The sequence below is a fragment of the Pseudomicrostroma glucosiphilum genome (genome assembly GCF_003144135.1).
Source record: "Pseudomicrostroma glucosiphilum strain MCA 4718 unplaced genomic scaffold BCV69scaffold_1, whole genome shotgun sequence".
NCBI classification, from domain to species: Eukaryota; Fungi; Basidiomycota; class Exobasidiomycetes; order Microstromatales; family Microstromataceae; genus Microstroma; species Microstroma glucosiphilum.
The window spans coordinates 129,872-144,015 of NW_020289913.1; the positions used below are offsets into that span (position 1 = coordinate 129,872).

The 14,144-nt window shown below is 56.3% G+C and overlaps 7 protein-coding genes and 1 non-coding gene across 8 annotated transcripts; 2 read left to right on the forward strand and 6 right to left on the reverse strand.

Moving 5' to 3' along the window:
- Positions 1-1,035: 1,035 nt before the first annotated feature.
- BCV69DRAFT_961 (hypothetical protein) lies at positions 1,036-1,909 on the reverse strand. The gene has a single exon (XM_025495659.1). The coding sequence runs from the start codon at positions 1,805-1,807 to the stop codon at positions 1,085-1,087; it is 723 nt and encodes a 240-aa protein (XP_025350673.1). The 5' UTR covers positions 1,808-1,909; the 3' UTR covers positions 1,036-1,084.
- Positions 1,910-2,381: 472 nt separating this feature from the next.
- Positions 2,382-4,415, reverse strand: BCV69DRAFT_279443 (phosphoglycerate mutase-like protein). The gene is made up of 2 exons (XM_025491257.1): positions 3,970-4,415; positions 2,382-3,829 (listed from the first exon to the last, which is right to left on the reverse strand). The coding sequence occupies exons 1-2, from the start codon at positions 4,404-4,406 to the stop codon at positions 2,659-2,661; spliced, it is 1,608 nt and encodes a 535-aa protein (XP_025350674.1). The 5' UTR covers positions 4,407-4,415; the 3' UTR covers positions 2,382-2,658.
- Positions 4,416-4,826: 411 nt separating this feature from the next.
- On the reverse strand, positions 4,827-7,338 carry BCV69DRAFT_291596 (hypothetical protein; the record flags this gene model as incomplete). The annotated part of the gene is made up of 4 exons (XM_025493757.1): positions 4,827-6,021; positions 6,087-6,576; positions 6,766-6,857; positions 6,994-7,338. 4 exons carry the CDS (start codon positions 7,336-7,338, stop codon positions 5,029-5,031), a joined length of 1,920 nt encoding a protein of 639 aa, XP_025350675.1. The 3' UTR covers positions 4,827-5,028.
- A 398-nt stretch (positions 7,339-7,736) lies between these two features.
- Positions 7,737-8,858, reverse strand: BCV69DRAFT_1103 (putative ribosomal protein L24.e.A, cytosolic). Its single transcript, XM_025489074.1, has 2 exons — positions 8,551-8,858; positions 7,737-8,417 (listed from the first exon to the last, which is right to left on the reverse strand). Exons 1-2 carry the CDS (start codon positions 8,629-8,631, stop codon positions 8,034-8,036), a joined length of 465 nt encoding a protein of 154 aa, XP_025350676.1. The 5' UTR covers positions 8,632-8,858; the 3' UTR covers positions 7,737-8,033.
- Positions 8,859-9,512: 654 nt separating this feature from the next.
- On the forward strand, positions 9,513-10,902 carry BCV69DRAFT_279446 (hypothetical protein). The gene is made up of 2 exons (XM_025491258.1): positions 9,513-9,584; positions 9,876-10,902. The coding sequence occupies exon 2, from the start codon at positions 9,876-9,878 to the stop codon at positions 10,773-10,775; it is 900 nt and encodes a 299-aa protein (XP_025350677.1). The 5' UTR covers positions 9,513-9,584; the 3' UTR covers positions 10,776-10,902.
- A 38-nt stretch (positions 10,903-10,940) lies between these two features.
- On the reverse strand, positions 10,941-12,146 carry BCV69DRAFT_1203 (hypothetical protein). Its single transcript, XM_025489146.1, has 3 exons — positions 11,947-12,146; positions 11,500-11,857; positions 10,941-11,404 (listed from the first exon to the last, which is right to left on the reverse strand). The coding sequence occupies exons 1-3, from the start codon at positions 12,046-12,048 to the stop codon at positions 11,031-11,033; spliced, it is 834 nt and encodes a 277-aa protein (XP_025350678.1). The 5' UTR covers positions 12,049-12,146; the 3' UTR covers positions 10,941-11,030.
- Positions 12,147-12,475: 329 nt separating this feature from the next.
- On the forward strand, positions 12,476-12,571 carry BCV69DRAFT_t1. The gene has a single exon. It is a non-coding gene; the product is annotated as a tRNA-Leu (tRNA).
- Positions 12,572-12,639: 68 nt separating this feature from the next.
- Positions 12,640-14,047, reverse strand: BCV69DRAFT_279447 (hypothetical protein). The gene is made up of 3 exons (XM_025491259.1): positions 13,404-14,047; positions 13,071-13,299; positions 12,640-12,991 (listed from the first exon to the last, which is right to left on the reverse strand). The coding sequence occupies exons 1-3, from the start codon at positions 13,589-13,591 to the stop codon at positions 12,869-12,871; spliced, it is 540 nt and encodes a 179-aa protein (XP_025350679.1). The 5' UTR covers positions 13,592-14,047; the 3' UTR covers positions 12,640-12,868.
- Positions 14,048-14,144: the final 97 nt, after the last annotated feature.

The following is a 14,144-nucleotide window of genomic DNA, read 5'->3' on the forward strand; positions in this document are numbered from 1 at the left end:
CACAACCCCCTGCATCTCAAGGCAACGTCTTCTACAAGGTGACGAAGTCTGTATCAGTGAGTACTCAGACTTGATCTCGCATCCATTGACACACAGCGCTTCACTGCTCAACATCTGACTGCCAGCCCTCATTGTTTCGCTCCCCTGCGCATACATAGTGCCTCCTTTCAAAACTCTCTCTGTGGAAGAAGACTGATCACTTCGACACTGCAAGACATTGAGTTTCAGCATGGACACTGGCTGTCTCTTCTCATCAGCAGTAAGTCAGCTTCGACCTTTACCTACCCAATACCTCGATCGAAAGCTGAGTCGCACTACCACGCATTCTATGACTCCTTCCCCTCAGAGCACGGTCACCTACACCCGATCGGATGCGAGCCTGAAGCACAGCTTCCATTGTCAGTGAGCCCTCTCGAATACCTCCATCCATCTCAACCTGATGCAAAGATGACTCACAACACGGTACCTGCCACTGGAAGTTTGCCTCTACAGCAAAACACCCTCTACTTTACACTATCGCTGGTGCAGAAGGATGGCAAGCTACAGAACTTTGCACGATCGAGCTGAAATGGGTGCAAAAGCCTCACTACTGCCCGAACTGTCTACTACAGTATGAGGCGAATCTCTGGCGCGGATAGCCAGTGTGCTGGTGACGGAGCAATGTTCTGGTGATGACCTCGGCAGCCGAGTCCTTGAGCAACCCATAGTGAATATCGCTCTGGAGCTTGCGCAGCAGCTTATGGTGCCTGCAAAGGCAGGATACCACTACCGCGATCTGAACGAGGGCAACGTGGTGAGCATGAAGCAGCATGAAGCAATCAGAATGATGATGTTCACGACACGGACACTGACATGGTCACCCACTGTGACATATCGACAGCGACCCACGCCAATTAGCCAGCTCACGCCAGCGCCACGACGACCTCACGCCAGCGCCACGACGACTACCAAGGACAATGCGAGGCGATCCTTTGGAGCAGCGATAACACAACTCCTGTGCTCTCTTCCCACACACTGAGACTGCATATCATTTGGATCAGCCACCACATCGGCACATCTCACCAAAGGCAAGCGCATGCGCTTTCTAGGAGGCTCCTTTCTTGAGGAGTTCTCCGGTCTGATCATCCATCAAGACGAGCAAGGCAGACGCTCGGTCATCGGCGTCGGCAACCTGCAAGCCTGGGTGGATCGCTGGATTCACAAGTCGACCGGCAAGGCTCGTCCTCTCCTTGCGGCACAGATCCACCACGTCTGCAGGAACAAACTGCCGCTGACAAGAGAGCCCTTCCAGGAGAGTGAGTGTGGCACCTGGAGGGTCCACTTCTTCGTCGGCGAGAAGTCTTGCCCTGCGCTGCCCACCTGGCTGGTGCGCAGCCTGGGGCTTCAGACCGGAAGGAGCTATGACATGAGGATGCGCGCCGCGAGGGAGACCGGTTGGCATCCCTTTCAGAGGATCACCGATATAGACCTCGAGCTGGTGGAAGTGACGCTGCTCTTCGTCAAGGCAGAAGACGTCGAGACGCAAGAGCTGTCGGCAGAGTTCCGGTTCTGTGCAAGTAAGGCCTCTCCCTGGTGGATCTTCGTGCACGAGCAAATGGCACTGCACGAGCACATGGCGCATCTGATGCCGCTCAACACGACTCTGACGACGACGGTGAAGATCAACTCGATGCCTATCACACCGACAAAGAGCAAGCATATTGCGACGATCACGGTGAGGAAGAAGAAGTAGAGGAGGCGGAAGAGCATGTTGTCGTCGACGACGGCGACAGCGACGGTCGCAAGCGTCGAGCAATGCTCGAATCATTGCTCAGGGGCGCATATATCGCTCCTGCGATCATCAGCCACAAGGGACACTCGCGGTTGTACCTTCACATCAAGATTTCGCTGCCGCGAACAGACACGTCGCCACGGGTAGCCCTGGGGCTCCACCCTCCCGGTCAGGGCAAGCCCGACTGAGCTGCAAGACGGGCAGGGGAACGCGTCAGAGTACACCCTGTCCTTGCAGGGAGATGTCTCAAGGAGGCCGCCTTTGGTCTAATACGCCAAGCAACATGCGACGATCACTGACGCTACACACGAAGGGACAATATATTCCGAGGACCATGGTGGAGGGCCAAGTCGAGGCGGATGATCTTGAAGTCTCTGGAGCCTCGAACGATCGAAAGCGTCAAGCAGTACTGGACAATTTACTCCGATGCTGTGCTACAGTATACCTGCAGAACAAGTCGCAGCACATTTTTTCTCGCGTACTCAACTACATGAGCGAAATAATGGCAGTCTCCTTGTCCCCTCAGCCTTGTATTCCCAACCTTGTACACTCAAATTTCGAAGCTCAGCCTCGTCATAAGACAAACAGAAGTACACAACCTCTTTTCCGAAGCGAAGCGAGAGGGGTCATGCATAGCTAGCTGCGGACGAGTAGTGTGTATTCATATTGCATTCCATGTTGGTTCGGTTATGGCTACAGAGAAAGTCTAGGGTGGGGTGTGTGCGAGCGGTCGGAGCTCTTCGCTTCGACAGGACGAGGCCAGCACTCAGGATGGTAGTCCGGACGATGACGCTGACGCGATGAAGCTTGGTAGCTGTCTCTCAGCTACTTCCGCCCAGAACCCATTTCTTACCTATCAGCTTATACCTCTTCTTTCTTAGACCTCCTCATCCCAGCGTACCATTTCGCACACCCGAATGAGGCGTCGTATAGTTTCCAAAGCACACATAATCAAAGTTCGAGTCCTTGTAGGCATGTGCCTTTTGATGCTTGATAAAGTCTTCCAGGGGACACATTCCATCAGCTCTACGAGGGCACCCCTGGTCTTCATTGAGAGGGATGATGGCTTCGTTGTTGAGGATGCGGATGTAGTGTTTTCCTGAGCATTCAATGACTTCAAAGACGAGTCGACCGGCAAAGGGCGCGATTCGCGAGAGGACAAAGTTGCGCTTGGGGTCGCGATGAGTGGAAGAGAGATAGTCGCCCGTTTGCGTCATGTTGAGCGCCGTGAGGACAGAGACGATTACGTCGTCGTGGGTAAAATCGATGTAGATTGGTTGGTCCAGAGGGAAGTAGGTCGAGGACTCGTCGAGTGTGGAGTTTTGAGTAGTCACAGGTCCACTAAAAGAGCTGTTGCTCAGACGATCCAGAAGCTCCTGGACGTAGCCGATTCCTTGTGCACGACCGGTTGGAGAAAGGAAGCCGTAGTCACCAGCGAATTGAAGATCTAAATCTAGTTCGAACCCTTCCCATTCTTCGCGAGTGAAGACGCCGCACCAAGGACTGTAGCCCAGAGCAGCGCTTTGGTAGGGACAAACAGACAGCGCTCCGTAGATGAGGTCGGGCGTGAGAGGGATGTTGGTGTGCGGCTGCAGCCTCTCAATGGCGCTCTTTGTGTATATCTTCCTCCATACCGGAGCGAGATAGTCGTCCCCAACGTAGACGTCCTCAGCTGAGGGGCAGTCATCGTATGGGCTGAGGGAGGAGTTGAATCCATCCGTCTCGATGATGACCTCGAGGTCGATCTTCTCTGGCGCATCGTAGCCGAAGAAGCCCAAGGTGAAGTAGCGCGAACTGTTCAGCATGCGACTCTGCGAAGGGGTTCGCACCACGGGCTTGTGTGGGAGAGAGGTGTTGAAGAGCTTGCCGTACTGCTGGTAGTGGTAGACGCCCGAGTCAAATAGCTGCTGGGCTCCGATAGGGACAAGCAACTCTGTTCCGAGGCCGTAGGTCCACTTCTTGAGGAAAGCAAGGGGTCCATTGGCTGTCAAGTTGCCTGCAGCAGTGTAGTTGGCCACCGTCTGCCCCAGGAGGGGGGCGCCTTCGGATGAGCCAGAACTATCAAAGGCAGAGTGAGAAGATCGGGATCGAGTCGAGTCAGTACGGTGCAGGGGAGATTTTTTTGCCTGACGTCTTCTCCATAAGCTCTTTCCACTAAGCTCTCTCAGCTTTGATCGAGGAGGAATACAAGAACTCACGTGGGGTAACGAGCGCCGTGCCTATGGAAGATGTGCACCTGCTTAACGCTGCACGTATCATTCAAGACCTTATGAGCAGTCGTCTCTGGGTAAGAAGGCGAAGAGTAGTAGGGAGACAAGTTTCCCATACTCTTCCAAATGTCGAATTCTTCCGCATCGGCATCGGTAGCATTAAAGCGGTACTCGTATGGAGAGTTGCCGCGGGAGCCAGGGAGAGTGTCGTTCTCCGCAAGGAAGGGGACTTGGCCTGCAGTGCCTTTACCGAGGTAGCCAATGTCGGTGGGGAAGGCACCGCCGCTAGAGCCGGAGGATGAGGATGAAGTGGATGAAGACGAAGTGGCTGAAGAGGAAGAGGATGAGGCTTGTCTCTCTCGCAGCACGCTGCCTGCTACCAGGGGTGCAGCCAGAGCCAAGACCAGAGGAGTTGCAAACTTCATCGTGGAAAGCGCACGCAAGTGAGTGTGTGTGGACTACTGATGAGGTCGCGATGAACTCTTCCCCTGAGACTGCTTTATATAGTCGTCATTACAAAGCGCAAAGAAGAGCAGTGAAGCCAGAGAGAGAGAGAGGCCGAAGAATCTTCCGAACTCACCCCCCCAAGCTTCCTTCTCCACAATCTAATCTTCGATGCGCAAGTTCTAATCCAGAACGTGCCCTCGGCTGATTAGCCGGAACGGACTCGGTGAAATCGCCGATCGCTGCTCTGCCTGCACGCACCCACGCCGATGCTGACACTCACTCGCGCGCGCACGTTTTGCCACGCACAGTGGGCCCGAGGTGAGTCTGGGTGCAGACTGGCAGGCAGGCAGGCAGGCAGACAGGCAGACAGGCAGACAGGTCTTATCGCTCTGGGGTCAGTCTTTGCTCTTCTTCTGATGAGGATGCTGACATTCTCGGTTGGCTGGCTGCCGATGGCAGTCATCTCAGCAACTAGATGGATTGAAAGCCAGAGCTTGCCAGGTAACTGTGCGATGCAAGGCACCAGGGACATGGATGAAAGTGGATGAAAAGAGGGGGCGGGCATACATGCTGTTTCAAACCTCAAAAGCAAGGAACGGACTATGCCTCCAACCGAGCCTCGCCTCGCCGTGGAGTCGGATTTAGACCGCCATCATTCTCGAAGCTGTCCAAGAGCATTCCCTCATGGTACATGAAGGTCAAGCTGGCCAAGTCCCATTGCGGTTGCGTGTAAGTGACTTCCTCACCGTCCATCGTAGGAGCTCGCACGGGGATGGGCAGGTGGAAGACGTGACTGTTCCCGACGAAGAGGAGACGGATGGGGCACAGTTCCGACGCAAGCGCATCTTTCCACAGTTGACAGTAAGCGGACGAAGCATTCATCACCACCAAGTTACCGTGAAAGCCACCCGCAACTGGTTCTTTGCCGGGCTCGTAGCGATACGCCTCTGCCCAGGCAAAAGCAGGGTAGCATGGGTCTTGCCTGAACTCGTGGGCATCGGCAACGTGCAGAACCAATGCGTGGCAAGGGGGTCGTGCTCCCCCCGGTTCTGCCGAGGGTGGCACGTGAGCCCGGCGCTGAGTGGTCTGTTGGGTCCAGATGCTGAGCGAGTAGAGAATGCCGACGATGGACTCGTTCTTGTACACTATCTCAATGGCCATCAAAATCACCCAAGGTCGATGCTCGTCGAGGATGAGCACATCCGGCTCCTTGGCTCCATCGCCACAGTCGCTCACAACTACGAATTCTTCGTTGCGATCAAGCGCCATTAAAGGAATCACTGCAGTAACGTTTCGAGTCGACTCGATGAAGCCTGTTCCTTCTCTTGGATTGTAGCACCAGCCTTCAGGCTCCTGGTAAGCTTCATCACTCGTCTGCGGTTCGTCCGCGATGCCCAGGTGAATGATCGCGAGATTGCGAGCGTCTCCCGGCTGGAAGCGGAAGTGTCGAGCGATGCTACCTGCACCAGGGTTGAGCTTGCGCTCGATGAATTCGGTAAAGACACGATGGACGTTAGAGGCGTCGCCGGAATTAAAGATGGAATACAAGACATCCTCAGGGTCGAGCGCTTGTCGTTCTGGGAGAGGTAAGGTCTGAGATTGGCCTGGGAATTGTGAGTGTTCCCATTGTGGCGGTGGCTGCTCGCGTGGCTGCTGACCTTGCAGAACTGGGTTTTGGCCTTGCAGTAGTACCGGTGGGCCTTGCTGTTGTGGATGATGGACTTGCGGTAGACCTTGTGGCGGTAGGCCTTGCTGTTGTGGATGATGTCCTTGCGGTGGACCTTGTGGCGGTGGGCCTTGCTGTTGTGGATGATGGCCTTGCGGTGGACCTTGCGGAAATGGGTTTTGCCCTTGCAGTGGTAGCGGTGGGCCATGCTGTTGTGGATGATGTCCTTGCAGTGGACCTTGTGGCGGTAGACTTTGCAGTTGTAAATGATGGCCTGGCGGTGGAGCTTGTGGCGGTGGGCCTTGCAGTGGGCCTTGCGGTAGGCCTTGCGGCGGTGGCTGTAGAAGTTGTCCTGGCTGCCAGCCTTGCAGAAGTGGCTGCTGGGGCTGCGGTGGTGGCTGCAGAATCTGTCCGGGCTGCTGCACAAATGGTGGTAGTGGTAGCGGTAGGCCGTGCGGTAGTCGCGCCAGAACTTCCGGATGCTGTAACACACGTGGAATTCGCTGCTGGGGCAGTGGTGGGAACCACAGAGCTTCCACGACCCGTAAGAATTGCGGTGCTAGCTGGTCTCGCGTTACTGGCTGAGGAGCTTGCCCTGCCTGCTCGCCTTGTGCCAATGGGTTTTGTCCTTGCTGTTGGTGCCGTAGTAGAACCTCCACTATCTCCATGACTTGTTCTTCCCGTAGGGCTTGCGGTCGTGGTGGTGGACCTTGCGGTGGGCTCCGTGGTCTTGGTTGCTGCCTTTGCGACATGGGACGTTGATCTGCATGCAATGTGCTGTAAGCCTCGGGTAGAAACATGAATTTGCCAGCAGGCCAGCGCTCTCTTCGATACTTTCGAACAAAGGCAAGGGTCATTCTACCCATCAAGTAAGGCCCATCTCCTCCGCAATTGCCCACTTCATCGAGGAGCTCCGACGCGTCCCCATGCAGCTCCCTCAGACGGGCGGTATCTCTATCAACAGGAAGACGGCCGCGATTGCCATCGTCGTCAGTCCCAAGACCATTGTCGTCCCGCTGTCCGTATTGTGCGTGAGGGATCTCTGGTGGAAAAGTCTCATACGGAGCGAGAAAGAGATCATTACCACCGCTGAGGTTCTCCAGTGGGGGGCGCAGACTGACTTCGTAAGCCCAATTCCGAACGCGTCGCTCCCTCATAAATGCCGCCGTGGACGCAACGGCGGGGGTAACAGTCTGCTCCGTCTGCTCCGTCGGTGCGGCCGGTCCGATGGTCAGTTGGGACATCGTTGGACCTTGCTTGGACGGAAGAGAGGGAGAGCAGCTCGGAGGTGCGGTGTCTGTGGCTGGCTGGGTGGTGAATAGCTGGTGGGTGTGTACAAAGTAGGGCCTCGCTGAGGCTTAGATGGAGCAAGGAGGGGCAGAGTGTGATGGTGAGGGTGAGAGCTGGAGACGGGGACGAAATAGGAGGTAGTGCGAGAACGAACGTTAGTGGGCGAGCCTCAGCATAGTGCTCTTCATCTTGTCCGTCAGCGAAGGTAGCGGTGCTTGTGGACATGACATGTCGTAGTCAGTATACCACGCCTGCCTGACGCGTCTACTCAGGTGCGAACTGCAAGCCTGCATCTGCCTACCCTACCCCGCATCCCATGCATCACTGTACCCTGCGACTCTTCATGCCTTGTTCTGAAGCTCCTCACACTGTAGCATCGGCGTGGGTTGTGCAATTGTAATGTGATTTTACAAGGTCGGAAAGTGAAGAGAGGCACAAGAGAGAGACGGAGAGTGTACCTCGTGATGTAGAGCCGAGCCAGCCGAGGGGTCCGTCAAAAGATCAGGGGTTGTAGCGCAATCGTGGTATTCCTAGCAGCGTTGGAGAAGTGATGATTGTGCGACGAGGGAGGGAAAGAAGTCCTCCACCCGATCGCAACAGCCTGCTACTACATCTAATCTGCCCAAACTACCAGCTGATCACCACCACCTTAGATGCGGGGCTTGGAGGAAGCACCCTTGGCCTGCTGCTTCGAGACCTTGGGGCCGGATCCACCAGCAGCGACACCCTTGGCCTTGTTGGCCTTGCGGGTTTCCTGCCTGGCCTTCTTCTCGTCCTTGCTCTTGGCGAGAGCCTGAGCCTGGGCAGCAGCTCGCACCTCGGGCTTCTGGTTCCTGCGGGCAGCAATGGTGTCGAGAGAAGCACCTACAACGGCACGCTGGTGCTTGACGGTCCTGCGCGAGCGCTTCTTGGCAGTCTCCTCGGTGATACCCTTCTTGTGCATGCGACGAGAGAGGACAGTCCAGGCGATCTTACGGGGGTTCTTGCGCTGGAGGAAGAGGGACTCGCTCTTGGAAGAGACGAATCGGAAAGCCTAGAGAGAGGAAAGGCAGGTGGAACAAGGAGAGAGGGATGCATGTCAGTGATCGCTCTCAGTAGCTATTGCGCCTGCATTGCCACTGTTGTGCATTACCCCTCCATCGCATTGCTTCACTTGATCTACTCACCCTGTTGTCCGAACGAACATACAGCCTTCCCCTTCCGGGGTAGATCTTGGCGCCAGAGAATGCACAGAGTTCGATCTTCATTGTGACTGGAAGACATGTGTGAAGGAGGGGGAGGAGGATGGGTCAGCTACGAGTTCAAGATCGGCACTTGGGTAGGATGCTGCTAATGGGCGGACGGCGCTTCAGTCCATCCGTCAAGAGGGCATTTGGGAGAGGAGACCTTGGGCTGACGTCTAGAGAAGACGATGATGAACCTTGGAGTCCTTCCCTGCCCTATGGATGGCCCTCTGTCAGAGGGTCCCTACGCCGGCCTTCTCATCTTGTATTCCGTGCCTGCCTGTGGATCTCCTCTTGGCCCGTCTTTCCCTGAAGGCCAGCATGACGAGAGGCCACGACTTCGCCTTGACCGCCTTATGTGAGACGTCCCTATCCTCCGTTTCTCCCAAGGTGGATACGCCTGCTAGTTCTCTCCTTTGCAGGTGAGGCAGGCGTGCATGCCCGCCCCTCCTTCGACCCTTTCCACCCTTCGTTGCGTCTGCATCGGCAGAGCGTCTGTGCGTCTATTGCTCGATGATGATGATGTCGTCCTAGAGTCTGATGGCGCTCCGGGTGCGATGCTTACCTTGCTGTGAAGATGAGGGGGTGGTATGAGTTGGGTGGTAGAAAGGCAGAAGGGCTGGTAGCGAGCGACGTCGAATTGTGTGTGTGCCAGTCTGACTCTGGCGGGCGTGGGCTTCGCAGGCGGGCGGGCGGACAGGCGCAGGCGCAGGCGCAGGCGCAGGCCAGGGGCAGGGGCAGAGGCAGAGGCAGCCAGGACAAACTTACGCGCGGTCTGCGGACGGCTCTGATGCATTCGCGCTCCGCTCCGGCCCTCCTTGGGTGCTTGGCTCTCTCTGGCTGCTGCTGCTGCTGCCGCCTGCGACCGAGGGAAGCAGCGCCCGCCTCTCAAAACTTGAAGGCAGGGCGGCGGCACCACACCTTCTTCCCTCTCGTTAGGTATCCCTCCCCATATCCCCCCATCAAGATCATTCAAAGTGAGTATCCATGTCCACATCGAACAGCATATGCACATCTCTACAGTGTCATACACTCATTGCAGGATCAGCTGGGGGAGAAGAGCGGCCAGAGGAAGACAGGACAGGAATTGGTGTGGCAGCTGGGAGGCGGGCGAAGGATGGCATGAATGGTGAAGGAAATCGGGCATTCAGCGATGGGAGCACATCTAGCTACACGCTGTACAGCAGCCCTCTTCTCCTCTCGCTCTCAGCTCGCCGCACTCTCAATTGGTTGCTGACCTGTCCTTGCTCTCCCCCTCCCTCACCTAGATGCCCTTCGTTAAGCAGACGAAGAACTCGGCGTACTACTCGCGATACCAGACCAAGTACAGGAGGAGGAGGTCCGGTCACACCGACTACCAGCAGCGACGTGCTCTGGTCTCTCAGGCCAAGAACAAGTACGGTTCTCCCAAGTACCGTCTGGTGGTCCGATTCTCCAACAAGTACGTTACTTGCCAGATCATCTCCTCGAAGATCATCGGTGACTTTGTCCTCACCCAGGCCTCTTCCAAGGAGCTGCCCCGATACGGTATCAAGCACGGTCTCTCCAACTGGACTGCCGCTTACGCTACCGGTCTCCTCGTCGCCCGACGAGCCCTCACCATCCTCGGCCTGGCTGACAAGTACGAGGGTGTGACTGAGCCCGATGGAACCATGACCGAGGTTGAGCCTCTGGAGGGTGAGGACGAGCCCCGCCCCTTCAAGGCCTTCCTCGACGTTGGTCTCAAGAGGACCTCGACTGGTTCCCGTGTCTTCGGTGCCCTCAAGGGTGCCTCGGACGGTGGAATCTTCATCCCCCACTCCCCCAAGCGATTCCCCGGTTACGACCCAGAGGCCAAGGAGCTCGACGAGGAGACCCTGAGGAACTACATTTTCGGTGGCCACGTCGCCGAGTTCATGGAGTCCCTCGAGGAGGAGGACGACGAGCGATTCAAGAAGCACTTTGCCTCTTACCTCGCCGACGACCTGGGTTCTGAGGACATCGAGGAGATGTACGAGAGCGCCTACGCTGCCATCCGTGAGGACCCCGAGTTCAAGGCCACCGACAAGAGTGGAAAGGACTGGGCTTCGGAGACCAAGAAGCACAAGGCCACCAAGCTCACCTACGAGCAGAGGAAGTCGAAGATCGCAGACAGGATCAAGGCTTACGAGGCTGGTCAGAAGATCTAAGCGTGTGCTGCTCTGTGTCACTCTTGCACTCCATCTCCCCCTCTCCCTACCTTGTACACTGTTCCCCACACCTTGACATTTCATCGTCTTTCTTTGCGGCCCTCGCTGCTGCACCTGCACATCTCGCCTGCCTGTGTGATCCCGAAAGCAAGAGTACCGTGTGTGATGGACGTCTTTACATATTGATTTTGATTGAAAGGAACGACTGTCCCCAAGCCAAGCTCATCCCTCATCCGACCTCGCTTTGCCTTGCTGCTATTGCGCCGGCTGCTGCGACTGTTGTCCCGGCGGTCCTTCACCCCGTCTCAACCGAGCCCAAGCACTCTCTCCACTCTGCGCCTCACCCCTCAACTCAGCCCATCGAGACCCACCCTGTCTCCTCGCTCCCCCACTGCCACTGCCACTGCCACCCTGGGCAGAGGCAGGATTCGGAGAGAAGGGGTCGCTTATGGAGTTTGGGGGCACGTCGAAGGAGGGAGGTGGAAGGGAGGAAGAAGAGGAAGGGGAGCTGCTACTGCTGGAGATGGGAGAGGAAGGGGTCTGCTGCCGTGATGAGGGGTACCTGGGAGTGGAGCTTGAGGTGGAAGAGGAGGCGGCGCCAAAGTCGCCAAAGGATGAGTCTTTGAAGTCTAGTGGGCCGGAGAAAGAGAGGGCCAGAGGTCTTGTCAGCACTGCTGCACATGCGCTGATTCTCTCCAACTTCCCTTGTAATGCTCTGACTCACCACCGCTCGTTCCAAACTCCTTGTCACCAGCCAAATCCCTACCCAAAACACCCTGCTGCTGTCCCTGCTGTCCTTGACTCTGGCTCTGTCCTTGGCCCATCCGCGGTCCTATCCCCGGCAGTCCTCCCCGACCATTCTGCATCGCCTGTCTCTCCTGCAACACCTTCGCAAAGTGCTTTGGATCTTCCACGGAGCTAATCGCTTTTCTCCCACCAGCTAGAATGGCAAAAGGTAAGCTGAGACCTTCGCCGATGAAAGTGCCGAGGAGACCGAAGCCGAGACTGCCTAGGACACCTGGGGGAGGCCGACGACGACGTGCTAGGAAGATGGCAGTGGCGCCGCCCGAGATGCGACCGATCTGTAAGGAAGCAGAGAAGGAGGGGACGAGTAGTCGGTGTCAGAGAGTTGTAAGTGAGCTCTAGAAGCGACTGTCCCGTGCGGACTCACCGTCTTCCACCAAGTCGTCGATGCTTTGAGCTCTCGAATGGCTTGTGCTGCAGAATACAGACCCGGCGAGAGGGGCAGAAGTGTCAGCCAGTCGTCAGCCATCTCCTCAACACCTCGAGCACTCTTCTCAGCTCCTCATTCACCTTCCTTCTCAGTAAAGTCAGTCTTTCCTCCAGCTCCAGCTCTACCAGCTTGACCGGCCTGCTGCTCCTGCGTGCTCACGCCCACCTCCGAGGAAGTCCAGTCCTTCTCCGTCGAAGTGGGACCGATGGGGTCGCCCCATGAGTTGCGGGACATCCTCAAATGTCAGTGAGAGGAGACCTCCAAGTTAAGGAGATCAAAGGGAGAGCTATAGCTATGAGTGAGGAGGCGCAACGGGAGTGGAGGATTTGACAAATCGGAAGGAGTTGTCCGTAGTCTACCTCGGAGTGGTCCAAGCGCCCCTCTGATCGACATCTGAATCACCCTCCCCTTGTTGTGATCTTCATATACCATCTAGCGACTCAAACTATCCTCCTTAAGTCCGAGGGGTCAGGTGGCCGAGTGGTTATGGCGCTGTGTTCAGGAATTCGTGTCTTGAACGTCGCAGTGGGCAACCGCATGGGTTCGAATCCCATCCTGATCACACACTTTTTGCCCAAATCACGGCCATACTTTTGCGAAACAAAAGCGACGGCACTGGCGCTAAGTGAATGACTGATGGCTAGAGGATGCTGGATGATGCGATGGTGATGTGACAAGTATGGGTATATCCGAATGTTGTAGCCAACGTGACTGGCTGTCTGTCTTCTGCCTGGACTGCTATGGACCTGATCCCACCCTCTTCTGCTCGCTCCGCGCTGCCCTCCCGCCTCCTCTCCCTACTATTCTTCTCCGCAAGCCCGTCTCCTCCTTTTGAATCGCTTGCTCTCCCGTCTTCTCGCTAATAGTACTCGAGCTCAAGGTAGAGCCATGCTTTGCTGCTGGGATGTAGCAGGTTCAGCCCGCTTGGGTTGAGCAGTGTCCGATTGCGATCTGCGAGGAGGCGCACCAGCTCGCGGCTTTTCTGTGAGAAGCAAGAGCAGATAGCAAGTGAGAAATCAGTAAGCGCCTTCTCTTACTCGCTCGTTTCAGCTACCACTCACTCTCTGATAGCGACTACCCAGCACCCAAGGGCTGATCCACAATGTCACCACCGCCAGCATATTGTCTAGTGCTGCCCACCCTGGGTCGTTGGCCTGGATCAGCAACTCGTTGATATCGTTGATCAATTCCGAAAAGTGCGTTGGGGTAATTCGTCCTTCCAACTCGAGTGGAAAGGTAGGGTGGAATTGCGGAATGTGCGAGGGGGCGAGGGAGTAGTCTCGCTCGATTCTGTGTTTGGTCGCCAAATGGGCAGAGGCAGTGAGTGGGGTTGAGCACCACCACCTCTAGAGTCCTACGTCGTATACTGCTTCCCACGCCTGCTCTAGACTCACCTGATAATCTCCATCGGCAAGTGCTCTCCGATGACTCCCACTTGCTTCTTCCCAAAGAAGGAGTATTTCGAAGGTGGACCAGTATAGTACCTAGAGACAGGGCCACCGGATCCAGAACCCTCCTCTGTACCTCTATCGTCGAATCGCTGCCCTTCTCCCTCGCTTCCTCCTCTTTCTGCTTGAGCCATGTTCAAGCCTTCTTGTTGTTCATCTACGTGTGCCCGAGCATCTACTCCTGGTGGGACAGAGCTAGGTAGGGCAGGTCCTGAGCTTGCGGCGTCAGCGCTGCTCGATCCAGACGTCTGCTTCGTCTCGTGTGAGGCCTCCTCCGACCCTTCCCCTGGGGCTGAAGAAAGCGGGTGGAATGAGTTGCTAGTCATGAGATTGCGCGACTGAGAGGAGCAGTGGGGCACCTAGTCAGGCGGCAGGAAGGATGCAAGGATGTGGGGTTGTAGAGTGCTTGGCCGAGCTATTCAGGGTGTTGCGTCGCCCTCTCTGCGCTCCGGGCGAGATCTGCTCAGACTCGCATCAGAAGAGTATAAAGAGAGCGGGAGTGAGCTCAGGAAGCGGCCTGTTTGGAGTGAGGGTTGGGAGAAGAGGAGTAGCAGGACGCTAAAAGGACAGGTGGGAGGTGAGTCGTCACGAAAGGCGACGGATAGGGGAAGCTTGCTCGGCTGCCGAAGCGAGGCGGAAGGGTGTTGTGTGGAGGTGTTGGGTTGAGATCAGGCCAAGGCTATTTCT

What these genes read in the sequence shown, in the direction of transcription:
- BCV69DRAFT_961 (XM_025495659.1), bottom strand. Translation starts at nt 1,807, where the DNA reads ATGATTCGAGCATTGCTCGACGCTTGCGACCGTCGCTGTCGCCGTCGT.
- BCV69DRAFT_279443 (XM_025491257.1), bottom strand. Translation starts at nt 4,406, where the DNA reads ATGAAGTTTGCAACTCCTCTGGTCTTGGCTCTGGCTGCACCCCTGGTA. An exon ending in CACGGCGCTCGTTACCCCAC is followed by an intron (nt 3,830 to 3,969) that starts GTGAGTTCTTGT and finishes TGCCTTTGATAG; the next exon opens with TTCTGGCTCATCCGAAGGCG.
- BCV69DRAFT_1103 (XM_025489074.1), bottom strand. Translation starts at nt 8,631, where the DNA reads ATGAAGATCGAACTCTGTGCATTCTCTGGCGCCAAGATCTACCCCGGA. An exon ending in ATGTTCGTTCGGACAACAGG is followed by an intron (nt 8,418 to 8,550) that starts GTGAGTAGATCA and finishes TCCTCTCTCTAG; the next exon opens with GCTTTCCGATTCGTCTCTTC.
- BCV69DRAFT_279446 (XM_025491258.1), top strand. Translation starts at nt 9,876, where the DNA reads ATGCCCTTCGTTAAGCAGACGAAGAACTCGGCGTACTACTCGCGATAC.
- BCV69DRAFT_1203 (XM_025489146.1), bottom strand. Translation starts at nt 12,048, where the DNA reads ATGGCTGACGACTGGCTGACACTTCTGCCCCTCTCGCCGGGTCTGTAT. An exon ending in CGACGACTTGGTGGAAGACG is followed by an intron (nt 11,858 to 11,946) that starts GTGAGTCCGCAC and finishes GCTTCCTTACAG; the next exon opens with ATCGGTCGCATCTCGGGCGG. An exon ending in GGAGTTTGGAACGAGCGGTG is followed by an intron (nt 11,405 to 11,499) that starts GTGAGTCAGAGC and finishes CCGGCCCACTAG; the next exon opens with ACTTCAAAGACTCATCCTTT.
- BCV69DRAFT_279447 (XM_025491259.1), bottom strand. Translation starts at nt 13,591, where the DNA reads ATGGCTCAAGCAGAAAGAGGAGGAAGCGAGGGAGAAGGGCAGCGATTC. An exon ending in TTGCCGATGGAGATTATCAG is followed by an intron (nt 13,300 to 13,403) that starts GTGAGTCTAGAG and finishes GACCAAACACAG; the next exon opens with AATCGAGCGAGACTACTCCC. An exon ending in TGGGTAGTCGCTATCAGAGA is followed by an intron (nt 12,992 to 13,070) that starts GTGAGTGGTAGC and finishes TGCTTCTCACAG; the next exon opens with AAAAGCCGCGAGCTGGTGCG.